Genomic DNA, 14749 nt, shown 5'->3' with positions numbered 1-14749 from the left:
TGGAATTGAAATGGATGACTTGTGCTCAAGATGCAGTGATTCAACAATAAAGTTAAAACTCACCCCAAAAAAAGGCTGAATTTAACTCATTAGCCAGTCTTTCAAAATTGTAGTAAATTTGTACTGCACACAAATATTCAGCAAATTACAAGCACCTTTACATTCACAGATATTCAGATTAATCTGTAATCTCCACTTGAAGCAAATGGAACATACAAACTGCTCCAACAATACCCCATTTAATAATACCTGGTATTCATACAGTGGGTAAGATTCAACTGCATGTCTAGGCATGTCTCTCTGCACCAGGTGGAGCAGTTGGCATGGGGAAATCATAGCTGTTGAATTGTCCGCTACCAAATTGTGGTGTTTCAATGTATGGGCTCTGAAAATAACAGTTTAACAAGAGAATCAACATTTGAGTAACAAGAAAACTTTAATTCAGTGTGAGGAAACTGAATTTTCCAAGGAAACACTGCTAAATGTGTTTGTAGAGATACCACATAGAGCAGAACTTTCATAGCATGTTATACAAATATGATTTTCAAAAATTGCTACTATGCAGAGCTTTCAATTGCTCACTTGTTCAGTCTATACTGATAAAAGATAATTTTAAAATATCATCTCTTCCCTGTGCAGTTGGAAGGAATAGAAAACTGATTATGGTGTGTTTTTATGTATGATGAAACATATTTTGTTTTTATTTTGGATAATGGCAATGATGAAGTAGATTTTGAATGTTGTATTAATGATCTTGGAAGTTTAACTCCCATGACTAATACAGTACTCAAGCTTCAACCAAGAGATCGCACACATGGAAAATCACTTTTATCATTTGCTAACTCATCTCCTCTCATTCTAGTATCAACGGTATATCTCACTTCTGAAGGAAACACATTAGGATCTCTTCTCATAGGCTCGTTCTCAAAAACACACACACACACACACAAACACACATGAGAAAAAGCAATAGACCAAATCCCCCCACCCCCCCCCCCCCCCCCTCCCCACATCACATACAAAGAAATCTGCAGGGGAGTTGTTTAGAAAAAGAATTAAAGGCAGTACCTGCACTGCAAAGGCTGTATAAGGAGCCTCATCTGCATTTTGAGATCGTGAGGATGGATTCAAAGAGTGAGAATCATAACTTGGTTCACTTCCATCCAACTTCTGGACAGGAGTATTAGCTGAAGTCTCAGTTTCATTCCCATTCACCGACTTAACCCTCTAATGACACATAATTTTGTATTTTAGAACATCGGATGAAATGATTGAAAATCATCATGAAATTGGTAAAAATACCTGAAAAACTTTGCCAAGTGTCTTTAACCCCTTTGCTCGAGCACGGAGTTCTTCTTTCTTTACATTGTTATCTTGTAAAACCTGAAAAGCCAAGAAATTCTAGAATGAACACAATAAATAAGAACAGAAAAGCAGCATGCAATCAGAACACAAAAACTCAGGAACAACCATCTGACAAACACGGGAGAGAGTGGTTTCAATATCAGCAACATTAAGCTTCCACAGAGAGTCAATCATTATTTTCTTGTGAGATTGCATATACTCCTCTAGTTCTTCCTCAGTGTAGTTTCCTTCTGCACTAAGTTGTCGTTTCATGTCCTCTTGAAGCTGAATCAAAGCAAATGCACCTAGCAGCAGTAATGAAGTAATGAAATCAACCTTTTGAAGGAGATAATATGAAACTATGCATAAAAAAGCTGCAACCAAGCAGCATCTTTCAGTTTTAAGTTTTTAACTCATACTAGAAATCAACATAAATATGGTAATAGCATGCAAGTAGATAAAACTGTTAGCAGAACACACACACACACACACTTCAAGTGAGAATACCTCCCCTTGTAAAATGTGTGGACACAAGTACACAACCACACCTTCCATCTTGAGAAATCAAAGGCTAGGATCTTACCATTCCTAAACTTTCAAGTTTGCAATAATTATAAAATGAACCATGCTCTTAAAATTTTCAACAATTATAAAATTGACCCCGCATTTTTTTTACTAAAACCCTCAACTATTGATGAACTTTGATAGGCAATTAAAATCAATCTTCACTTTTTACAGGAGGACCCTATTCTCATTTGATCCTGCCCCTATATATATATATATATAAACGAACAATATATAAAATCAGCATTTACCACTTACCTGGAATTTCCATTCCTAATGAATAATGATCGACTGGAAGGGGGAATATCACATTCACACAACTAGACCTACATATATACATATCTAAGGGACAACTTTTACATCACAGCTTCAAATCAACCTTTTATCAAAAATAGTCTTTGATCTCAAAGTCCAGAACTAGAACCTAATTTCACCAATAAAAACTTTCGTTTGAGGCTCTACTATGACACAATACAGATCCTGGGCTACCAATTGATTGGGAATCAATTTAGTTATCTTATTTCCTAGTTTATTAGTAGTTGCCCTTTTTACTTTAAGTAAGCATATTTTAGAATATTGTTTCCTTATGTCTTAAGCTTTTAACTCCTATATATAGGGAGAATATTAGATTGCTCTAGTAAGTTGGAATTTGAATAAAATCAAAAGGGAAGCTTCTTCCTCCAACTCTCTGTTCATATTCCTCAAGCTTCTCTTTATCTCCACCATAGGTAGAGATAAATCTTCAACCTCTTCTTCTCCTTCAGTGTTGCATAGGCCCATAACACGAAGCCAAACCCGTGAACATAATATGTTGAAGGAGAAGAAGAGGAGGAAGATTTATCTCTACCTATGGTGGAGATAAAGAGAAGCTTGAGGAATATGAACAGAGAGTTAGGGAGAAGTTGGAGGAAGAAACTTCCCTTTTGATTTTATTCAAATTCCAACTTACTAAGACAATCTAATATTCTCCATGTATATAGGAGTTAAAAGCTTAAGACATAAGGAAACAATACTCTAAAATATGCTTACTTAAAGTAAAAAAAGGCAACTACTAATAAACTAGGAAATAAAATAACTAAATTGATTCCCAATCAATTTTAGCCGATTGGCAGCCCAGGATCTGTATTGTATCATACTATAGTCCCACATTTTTACTAACTGAGTCCAACATCAATATTGAAAATGGCAAACAACAGAACTAACACTAATTTGAATGCCCATGATTTCCAAACTGTTAAGAGCACCTGGATTTGAATAATATAGAGGCACCATTTCCAAAAGTAGTGGCGGCTTTGCACAATTAAGTAATTTAGAAAATACTGGGAAAATTTATTTTCATGTAACAGAGACAATGCCCAAAAGCAAAGCTATAATAAGATAAAGCACTACAACAAACCTGTCGCTGCGGTGACTTGTGACTTGATAAAGTGGCCTTTGTTTCTGAACCACTCAGCAATAAATGGCACTCCCAAATATATAGCTTTTTTTCCAAGTTCTTTAGCTGCCTGCCTTGTGTATATGTAGCCAATGGTATTTAGCATATCAACACCGTAAGCTGTGATGAATATCACCAATGACAACTCAACATCAGTAAATCAAGATAGTAAGCTTGATATCATGAAGGGAAGATAAAGAGAGGGAGGGAAAGAGTCGGCTGATTGAGAATCCAAGAAACTAAGGGGTCGTTTACTTCGTTTCTCTGTTTTTCCATTTTCAGTTTTCCATTTCTCCATTTCTCCAGTTTTCCTTCTCCATTTTTCCAGTTTTCCATTTCTCCAATTTTTCAATTTTCATTCTCCGTTCCTCTAGTTCTTAATTTCTCTAATTTTTTTATTTTATTAAATACAATCATCCCATATAACATTTCTACATTTCTACAAAAAAGATGATGATAATAATAATAATAATAATAATAATAATAATAATAATAATAATATTATTATTATTATTAAAGATGATAATAATAATAATAATAATAAATAAATAAATAAATAAAAGATAATAATAATAATAATAATAATAATAATAATAATTAATAATGATGGCGCAAGGCTGAGGTAAAGACAAAAACTGAAACAAGCTAAAATTGAAGTAAGGACAGAAACTACAACAAGCGCAGACAGCTGGATTCGAACTGTCGACCTTCCGCAAAGATTACTGTTCATCCGCATTTTCTCCATTCTTCCAATTGGAGAAGTCTGAAAAGGCTTTCTCCAAATTTGTACATGAAGTTGGAGAATGGAGAGGAGTTAGGCAATTGGAGATATTATTTTAGTAAACAAGTTTTCCATTTTCCATTCCTCCACTTCTTCAATTCTCAATTTTTTTAGAAAATTCTCCATTTTTCCATGTTAGTAAACAACCCCTAAGGATGTATTTTTTTTGAGAAAACCAACTTGACATTTCCACTTTAATTCTTCCAGACATGCAATTAGAAAGCAAGCCAATCATTCACTCCTAGCAGCACTACTGTTATGTTTTTCAAGTATTTCATTTTGTACTTGCAGCAGTAGTAGCTTGGTAGTTTTCCATATTCTTAGTAAGTTAGTATTAACTTAGTAATTTTTTTTACATTGGCGTGTAATTTCAACTATATACATACATAGACAAACACCAAGACATGTGTGTGTGTATTTCATGTTTTATGTAGCAATACGGTCAACTTATACACTGTAAGATTTATTTTTTAAATTTTCTTTACATTGGCTTGTAATTTCAACTATATACATACATACACTGTAAGATTTATTTTTATTATTTTTTAATAGGCAAGTAAACTTATCAAAAGGCCCCAAGTTTATAGAATGCACTTACTACAAATACTTGTACAGGGGGATAGAAAGGATCCCAAATTGAAAACACAGAAAGCCCATCAAAATCCAACACATCGACCCAATAAATGTGGCATTCCCACCCTAAACCCTAAAACTAAAAAAGCTTAATTCCTCAACACTAACTCCACTCTGGTGAAACCCTACCTCCCCTAAAAGCAAGCAACATCCCCTGCCACTGTTGCCACAATCATTGGCACTGTTGAATTTGAAAGATTCAAAGTCTGGAGGGTAGAGAATAACAACCACCCGCCAATAAGGCGGAAGCAGAGATGAAGAATCAAAGAATAAGAAAATGTATATAATACTCAAAGATTACAATATATTACTATAATTCTATGCTTCTAATGAAGAAACATAGTACATACATATATACAGACACACACCTATTCATAAACAAACACAACCCTATAGAATATAGATAGACATAACCCTTTTGTTGTTCAACAGGCACCACTATTATTGCTACCACAAAAGTCTCCCAAATGCTTTTCACACCAGTATAGCCCCAATCCACCCCACTTTAGCTTGATGATCCTCAAACACCATCTCTCAACCCTCAAGCACTACGCCAAAAAATCATGCAATGCAATATCCAATGAGCATATACCAGAGAATTGATGACACCCCATAGTTCATCAATCCAACTTGAAACCACCCAACACTTCTACCACCCAATGTAGCACAAATTTAAGAACCCCCTAGTAGCTAAAACTTCTCTTCCTCAGTCCAACTCGAAAACATTGACCAATAGTTCTGCCCACAAATCACAAAAAGTGATACCCTATCTCATGCAATATAAAACCAATGACAACTATATAAAGAGTGGCAACCCCTTATACAACTTTACAAAACCAAAAGTTGAAGATTTATAAAAAAATAAAATAAAATTATTGATTGAGAGAGAGAGAGAGAGCTAAAGAGAAGGGGAGAGGGGCTATCATAGGTGAAGCAAAGTTTATTGAAACCCCAAGAAGATGATATCGATAGAGGATTTCTAGAGGGAATTAGAAAAGAAAGTTTGGCGAGAAAGAGAAGTCTTGTTTTTTGTCTTATTCATAAAGAACTTGAACACTGCTATGACTTGTCTGCAAGGAAAGCATAAACTTATTCCCAGATTCCTAACTGCTTTTTTGCAACAAATGAAGGATAACATTTGAGTTTTGTGTGAAGATTTATCTCAATGCCCAAAGGACTTGTGCAACAATTGCCCATTCCAAAGAGATCACAGAAAAAAAAAAAAAAAAAAAAAAAAAGTTTCATCAACCTTTTCCATAGATCTAGTGAGTTGATTAACTTTTTCTTTGAAAAGATATGGCAAAACAGAATTTGTATAAATAAGTTCCTCATAGATGTAAAAAGCTTGAGGATGCTTTACGCTTAGAAGAACTAGACAACCTGTTTTCTGTCCTTCACTCCTTAACATGGCGTAAGTTAGCAGTTTCTTCTAGTAATGAAATTGTCGCCCATATTATTCCTAATCATGTGAATAATGGAAGAAGTCAAAACAAGTTGGAAGAAATAATACATAGCACATAACCTGCATTGGAAAGCCGTGACACTTCAGCTTCAGCATGAGCCCTAAATTCCTCCTTACTTCCTTGTACATATACGTTCAGTCGATTTTTTAGTATTTCAGCAAGTTTTTCCTCTCTTTCTCTTTGAACAACCTTGAATTACAGAGGAAAAATAATCCATTAACATATTAGAGAAAAATAGACACATTTTAAATGAAAAGAAAGGTCACTGAAGAAATTAATGCAACCAACGTTTCAATTAGTCCACTACAATTAATATGCACAATCATCTAACAGTGTTAAAGATTCTACAAAATTCAGCCATACCAAATGAACCATGACTGCGTGGCTCAACCTTGAGGCCATGGGTTAACAGTAATGTAAATAGCTTAGTGAAATAATAGTATTTTGGAGATAAGTGTCATCAAAAGTACCTTAGTAGGAAACGTTCCAACTAAAAACAAGTTACTAGTTTATTAACTGAGGTGTTAAGCTGGGTGGGTGTTTTGTTTTTCTTTATCATTTATATTTGTGTGCAACTGCCCTAATGTTCACCAAATTTGATGTCATGTTAATTTGTTAAATAGAGACATACTTTCCTTTATATAAAGAATATTATGTGTTACATAATGGGCTAACCCGAGGGTTACACCTAAGGTTACGCCCTAGGATTTCTATATTTGAATAGTTAGAAGCTTCCCTAAGCCCTTTCTTCCCTTGATTTCCCTAACAACAAATAAGGGATAAATTAGAGACAAATACACCTTTCTTCTTCCTATACCCCCACCTAAGTGTGAAAAGGATGTTAGGCATTGAGGACGTGTGAAATAGAGAGGATGTCACTTGCAAGTAGGGCTGCAATGCTAAAGCTATATTGAAATAGTGAGAGACAACTATACCCCCACCCCCCACACACACACACACAAAAAAAAAAAAAAAAAAAAAAAAAAATCATTAGAGAGTACCTCTACATGAAGGAATAATAATAACAGGTGTGATATTTTATTCTTCAATGACTGTTCTATTGCCCAAGACATGTAAACATTACAATAGATATAGTAGTCCTCAAAAGTTGAAAGTATATTCATAGTTTGCTACCATAAGTTCAAACTTAATTTACAAATCAGCAAACAGTATAATCTAAAAGAGTAATGCCACTCACCCCTCTTATATTTCCCCTCCAATCTTCCACATGGCATTTTCTAATTGGATAACTAACTTTCTTTTTAACTAATGGTGGAGTCGGCCAATTCATGGGCACCCAATGAATGGAAGCCACATCAGGAGGGGAAAGATATGAGGGAAAATTTAGGAGGGGAAAATAGCATTTTCCAATCTAAAAGGGATTAGATACTATACCCTCATCTTCTCTTGCAGCTTTTTAGCATCAAATTCCTCGCCATCCGTGAATATGTCTAGTGAAGCCATTGATGCCATGGCAAGCTGTCCAATGTAATCCTCAAAAAGTTCACTCCCAAAAAGCATAGCAAAGATTGCTGCAGGATCAATGATTGCCTCCCTGCAATTAATATCAAAACACACAACTCTTAGTGTAAGTTGGAACTTAAATTAAGCATGGTAACCAAAAATACCTTTGAGAATATATGTTTAAAACATTCAAACCAATCAAACATATAAGAAGAACAGTACGTTGAAATTCCGGATTTCCCATAAGCATCATAAGCTTGTCGTTGGGCTGGATCACTCAGTACTTGGTAAGCCTCACCCAAAACCTGCAATGACAAAAAACAGATGGCAACTTTTTTGCTTTCTTTTTCTACATAAAAGAACACTAATGACTAATGTAATGGAGCCATGTTGAATCATAATTATTTGTGAACATTTGCACCATTTTTCCTTGTACAAACTACTACCAAAGAGAGTGAAATATGCAGTTTCCAATTGAAAATAATTTATGTGAGGAAGAAAGGGCAACAAAAAAAAAAAAAAAAAACACACACACACACACATACATACATACAAAGTTGGATGCTAGCCAGATGGAAATCTCACCTGAAAATTTTGTGCTGCTAGAGGATCATTAGGATTTTTATCTGGATGAACCTGTCGTGCCTAAACCATGCAAAACAACACATGTAAGATCATTTGGGTTTTATGGATGAACCTCTTGCCTAAACGGCACCCAAAAAAAAAAAAAAAAAAAAAAAAAACTGAAATAAAAAATATGAAGAGGGAGATAATTGTTGCTTACAGAGAACAAAAACAATGTTCGTTAAGTCATATATAGGGGTGTTAGCGAACAGAGCTTTCGACAAACTACTCGTGTTCGTGTTCGGGTAAGCGTTCGTTTATGTTCGTTTGTTAAGATAAACGAACATTAACAAACAAAATTTAGAGCTCGGTTAATAAACGAACAGAGCTTGAACAGTTGTAAGCTCGTTTGCTAAGAGATCGTGAACAAGCTCGTTTGTGTTCGTTTACTAATGTTCGTGAACAAGCTTGTTTATGTTCGTTTAATAATGTTCGCGAACATGTTCACAAACATATATATTATATTATATTAGTTATGTAGTTGTATTGTTTGTTTGATTATTGTTCGTGAACGTAGATTATTTATTGTTCACGAACGAATTGTGATCATGAACATGTGCAGGTGTTTGTTTATTAAGTGTTCATGAACGTAAATAAATATGTTCGTGAACGTACTTGTTAATGAACATGTTTGTGAACGTGTTTGTTAAGGTTAACGAACACGTTTGCGAATGTGTTCACGAACGTTAACAAACACGTTCGCGAACGTTAACAAACACTAATGAACGCTTAACAAACGAACACGAACAGGATTTTCAAAAACCTTAACAAACGAACACGAACACGAACACTCCAAATTCCTTAACAAACGAACACGAACAACCTTCGTTCGTTTATGTTCGGTTCGTTAACAGCCCTAGTCATATATAGGTATAGTATATTCAACATAAAATTTCTATTAAGACTGCAAGCTAATATGAAAAAGTAAACCAACCAACAAGTATGCCCACAATCCTCTTGTGCTTGTTATGCCCACAAAACTGTATGGAAAAGTAAAAATACAAATCTATAAACTTTTCCGCCAAATTTATTTTACTGAAAGTACGGAAACACACCCAACCCAAGTAGTAAGAATCAGAAGAGCAAGAAGTCTTTCTATATTTTATAATGTTAGTGCATAGCTCTTATTAGGCAACCTTTGGGAGAATGGTGGCATTGGAATGACTAGAGCAATGACTGAGATTGAAGTACTTAGACTGCTCCAATCACACACCACTCCCACCAAATCCTTAGCCCTAAAGTTGAAACTTCCAAAATTGGAGAAATGAACCACTACAACCGCAATTCATCCAAATGCACCCTTTGTCTGTGGATATCAGATTGTTAACTAGCTACTTATAGTTGGGTAGAAGCATTCTTGCATGGGCTGCTTCTTAGAGGACTTGTAGGCTTTTAAGTATTATCACAGAAAAGTTCACCCCAAGAAATTGGATTATTATGAATTCCTCCACAACAGGAATGTGCATAAAATTCCCAAAGCATAGTAAGGCACTAAAGTGGCACTTGAGATTGATATTAAACAAAAAGAGCATTAACTCAGCACAAACTATCCTTCAACCTCAATATACTACTATAAAATCTTGTAAGGGCACACCACCCCATATTAAAAAAGAGAAGGTGAATACTTATTTCAGCAAACTAAGCACAAGGTCTAGGGAAAACAATTCAAGATAGAAAGTCCAGGAAGGTGACATTGACCTAGACTAGTAATTGAGTGGATTGATTTGTCTCACAAAGAAGGAGAAACAGTTAATAATCTGACAAATCGCCATTGCTCCATTTTAAGAGCTAAGGTCTAAATCACTTCAGAAACTATCTCATCAACATGTAACAACCTTGTAAGTTGTAACAATTTCTTTGGACAAAATTAAATTGGTTGTAGACTAGTAATCTAAACATCATGGTCTATAATTCTTTTAGTTGAATTAGAACCCAAGAAACAACTTAGCTCATGGAAGCTTTTACATACTAGGGATAGTACAATGAACCCTATTGTGGTGAGCTCTGTTGTTACTCAAAGGGAAAACAGGCAAATAGCATATATAAGTAAAAGAAACAATTTAGCCCAAGGAAAATGCGGCAACCAGATGGTCTCTCTCCTAGACCTCTGACTAAGAATGAAACAGCAACATATACCAGGCCAGATACTCAAATCAACATATCAAAACTCTAATCCTAGTTGAACTCCCTTTATTTGAACTGCTGAAAATGGTAAAGAGAGTCGGGTACATAATATGGCGACCTGCAATATACTTGTAGGTGTGTAAGTAACTAAGTTGTTTGGTTTCTGCTCGAGGCAAGGAATTAAGCCGACTAAGCGCCCAACTCGGCTGAGTTTTTTTTTTTTTTTTAAATGGTTTGTTTCGCTCAAAACAACATCATTTTGATCAAAACAACACAATTTCGAAATGTCCCCAAAATAAAAAATCCCTAAACAGCTAAAATTTTATATATATATATATATATATATATATATATATATATATATATATATTTTTTTTTTTTTAATCTGCCAAAGTACTCCTTTGCAAAAGCAAATTCGCAAACCTCCAGGCTAGATGGCTGTGGTGAGGGCGACAAAACGGTTGGAAGCTTTGGACAATGGGCAATGGCGACTTGGCGACACTAAAACCTGTGGATGGTATAGAGCACGGCTGGACCTTATTGTTTTTGTTTTTATTTTTTACTCTGCCGCCTAGGCACACCTTGAATGCCCGACTAGCCTCTTCTGCAACCTTGCATATATATGATAGAGAGAGAGAAATATGTTCCAAATGAACGCATAACCTCACCAATACCCTAAAGTAATTTCATGATCAATGTCTATTATAATTGTTTAAGCTTCAATTAAGAGTTATTGGAACAAGAGACAAAAAGTTGCAAAGCATTGGCATATCACTTCCTTGATTACTTCATTTCAACTCCAAAGAACCCCGACCCTCCTCAAACCAAATACGTAAATTAAGACAGGGTAATAAAACGAAGATATAATGTTACAATCAAACTGCATCTGCGGATGTTAGCGCACAACTAAAAATAGTAACCGACATCAAAATAAATGCAAGTGAGGGAGCAGCTAGAATTGCACACTAATACCTTAATATAATAAGCCTTTTTAATTTGGGCTTCAGTAGCCATAGGGCTTACGCCTAGAACATCATAGTACTCTGTCTCCTTCACCATGGATCTTGAATTTCCCCTAATATATGCCTTCCTCTCCTTGGACAGAGACTAGGCCGCACCTGAAAGTACTCCTACCCATCAGTAATAATAGTATAAGCAACAAGCAATTAGTCCTTAGAAATAGAGTTTTGCATAACAATGATGAAGAAGAAAGCCAAATTAGTGACCACCTAGATACTTGATCCAATGTGGGTCATACCCTACCACTCTTCGTAATTTATATCTATGGGTGGAACTAGGCCAAGTCAAGCCATAACAAATTAGGCTTGTGCTTGTTATGGAAACCTAAGGCTTTTTTTTAAGGCTCAAGCCTGAGCCTACAATAAATCTAGCCTAACATTAATCCTTTGTAAAGGACTATTTAATATGTAGGCCATTAAAATGGCTTCAAAGCCAACAACAAAATAAGTCTTGACAATAAAACATATTACCCCTGACATGTTAATTCACATGAAAACAACCCATAACCACAAATCCATAAAGTCCAAAATATAAAAACCTTACAACACAAGTTAAACACTGACACTAAGTCACCAACCAACACAAGGTCCAATGCAATGTCTAGAATCAAAACCAACCAAATGAACTACTACATCATAACAATGTCTAAAATGACACCAAGTCACCAAGATCAATCAAGGCTTTAACATAATGCCTTCCTATTCAACACTGAATTCTTGTTCATCAATAGAGTTGTTACTTTCTATTGGTTGACTTGAAATCACACGGCCTGAGGCCACAGGCCGCAACCCAAAGCTCTCCGCCGGAGGCCGCAACCCACATATCGCAGCCGGAGGCCACAACCCACAGCCGCAGGTCGCGAGTCGTAATATGCAAAATACAGTAGAAGAACTACTGACTACACGCTCAGAGAAAAGAAATTAGAAGACCTACCTCAGCTCAGCCGTCCCCAGTCCACTGTCGGTCTGGCTCACGTCGTCACTCCACGGCTTCACCGCTGTCCGCAGTTCCGCACGTTGTCCGGGTCGGAGAAAGAGGAAAGCAGGAAACCGAAATAAGGAATTTTGACTTTTACTGGTCCTTTTGTATTACCGAACGCATATTTTTAGAGTTTTTGCACTTTTAGTCTCACGAGAATTGTGTTACTAAATATGTTGATCTATTACTTTCAAAATTTGTATAAATGGTCCATGACTATTATTTTCTTAGCGTAAATAGTTTTTCCAGGTAATTGTCTATCCATTTTTCACTAGAATAAATATTTTGCTCTTGATGGCAAGAATAAAATGGTCATTTCCAGCCACTAATATTTCTACCACCTTTATCTTTTTCATTTTTCTCAACCAATGTTCTACTCGATCTTCATCTTCTTCCTCGTGGTCTTCCTTTATTTTTTTTTTTTTTTCGTCTTCATCGTTAATCTTATACTATAATAAACAAATCCTTGCGCCAGGCAACCACATGATCCATGGAGTGTTGAGTTTCTAAGTTTGAATGAGCTAAGTAGTGGTCTGAAAAATATCTTGACAGATAGATGCTGAATATGATTATGCAAAGGTTGTACTTAGAGCGAATCTCAATTTTCTCACAGATTCAACCAATAAAAATAGTCGTGATAAAGAAACATATGCTTAATACAATGACAATATAATGCACTTTCTCTCTAATGCTATAATTCATTTAATTAAACTTTGATTAAGATTTTTGACATCTGACTGCATTTCTTGCAACGACATCTATTTAGCTTTCTCGATAAGGCTCTTGTGGATGATAGATGATGTTATTCTTATACTTTTGGGTGCCTTTCATTACTTGCTTACCCAAATACGTACTAGACCAATGTGTCCAGAGAATCACACGATAAACATATACGACTTCACGCTTGAAGAAAAGCTAGCTTCCTTATGAAGTTCCGAGTGAGATAAGAGCAAGTAGGACTACCCAGTGGTGGATTTTGTGAAAGAAAAGAGAATTGACCTAGGAATATCATGAACACTCTAGATTCTAATGATATTAAACTGGTTAAATTACTTCTAGAGGAATCAAACATCACACAAGATTATGTTTGTGCCATGCACTTTGCAGCAGCCTGCGATACTATACTCCTAAAATTAATCTGTTAATGAAGTCCCAGCCTTGGCCTGGTTGATCGCGATCGTCGTAATGTGCAAGGATACACTGCGCTTCATGTGGCTGCCAGACTAGGAAATTAACGATGAAGATGAATAAAAAAAAATAAACGAAGACCACAAGGAAAAAGATGACGATCGTGAAGAACAATTTTTAAGGAAAAAAAAATGATGGAGATAAAGATGAGAGAAATAGTGGCAATAAAGGAAAATACAATTTTACCCCTACTATAAAGATCAAACTATTTATTCTGGCAAAAAATGGATGGAGAATCAACCAGAAATACCATTTATGCTAAGAAAATGATAATCGTGGGCCACTTATGCAATTCTTGAAAGTAGTTGATCAACACTGTTAGTGACATAATACTTGTGGGACCAAAAGTGCAATTATATATATATATATATATATATATATATATATATATATATATATATTTAGAGTAAATTTCAATTTTGGTCCACTGATTATTGAACTTGTGTTAATTGCAACCCCTGACTTTCAAAAGTGTTAATTTAGTACCTTGACTGTGTAATTTTTATCAATTTTTGTCACGCTGGTCAAATTACTGGTTAATTGCGACCCGGAAAATTTTAAGTTAACAATTAACAATTAAACTTAAATATAAGGGGCAAATTCGTCCTTTCATCCCTTCCCCCTTCCTCATTCAAGACGTCGTCTCTGGCTCCACTAAGAGGGAGCTGCCGATCCACTAAGCCACCTCATCTGGCTCGAATCTCGGCCAACAGAGTCCGGACGAGGAGCTATCGTGAAGGAAGCGGAAAAATCGAGGGATTCGTCGACGGATATCACACCGAAAGGCTATGCAGTCAGTCGGGACTATGGCTTAGGAATATGGAGGATGTGACATTAGCATATATGGAAACACTCTGATTTTCTCAAATTACAAGGATCAAACACTTTACAAACAGTCTTTTTATTTATTATTTATTTATTATTTATTATTAGTGGGGTTTGGAAAGATTAACCCAAAATGTATGTGTTGTTTTAGTTTTTAGCAATTTGGAGTAAATTGCTAAGTTATTAAATAATATTTTTAGTTTTGTGTTTAAATATAAAATATTAAACAGACGAATTTCTTAAAATTTTTGTGAATTTGCCAAATAATCAAATTACAACAAAACAACAACAACAACAATACTAATA

At 35.3% G+C, this 14749-nt stretch overlaps 1 protein-coding gene across 2 annotated transcripts; it reads right to left on the bottom strand.

The window, feature by feature from the left end:
- Window positions 1-71: 71 nt before the first annotated feature.
- LOC109149711 (chaperone protein dnaJ 10-like) lies at window positions 72-12521 on the bottom strand. Of its 2 annotated transcripts, none has more exons than XM_019297647.1 (11): window positions 12386-12521; window positions 11405-11562; window positions 8270-8329; window positions 7907-7989; window positions 7616-7775; window positions 6280-6409; window positions 3305-3463; window positions 1471-1649; window positions 1303-1383; window positions 1069-1227; window positions 72-385 (listed from the first exon to the last, which is right to left on the bottom strand). In XM_019297647.1, the coding sequence occupies exons 2-11, from the start codon at window positions 11489-11491 to the stop codon at window positions 287-289; spliced, it is 1197 nt and encodes a 398-aa protein (XP_019153192.1). In that variant the 5' UTR covers window positions 11492-11562; window positions 12386-12521; the 3' UTR covers window positions 72-286. The 2 variants fall into 2 exon arrangements, with proteins under 2 accessions (XP_019153192.1, XP_019153191.1); XM_019297646.1 differs by having other exon boundaries at window positions 11405-11550.
- Window positions 12522-14749: the final 2228 nt, after the last annotated feature.

Source organism: Ipomoea nil, unplaced genomic scaffold (genome assembly GCF_001879475.1).
Source record: "Ipomoea nil cultivar Tokyo-kokei standard unplaced genomic scaffold, Asagao_1.1 scaffold2159, whole genome shotgun sequence".
In the NCBI taxonomy this organism is placed as follows: domain Eukaryota; kingdom Viridiplantae; phylum Streptophyta; class Magnoliopsida; order Solanales; family Convolvulaceae; genus Ipomoea; species Ipomoea nil.
The sequence above is the reverse complement of the archived record's forward strand: the minus strand, read 5'-3'. Positions and strand labels throughout refer to the sequence as shown.

Coding starts and splice junctions, on each gene's coding strand:
- LOC109149711 (XM_019297647.1), bottom strand. CDS start 11,491: ATGGTGAAGGAGACAGAGTACTATGATGTTCTAGGCGTAAGCCCTATG. Junction 7,776..7,906: donor GGGAAATCCGGAATTTCAAC/GTACTGTTCTTC, acceptor TATTAATTGCAG/GGAGGCAATCATTGATCCTG. Junction 1,228..1,302: donor CACTTGGCAAAGTTTTTCAG/GTATTTTTACCA, acceptor ATGTGTCATTAG/AGGGTTAAGTCGGTGAATGG.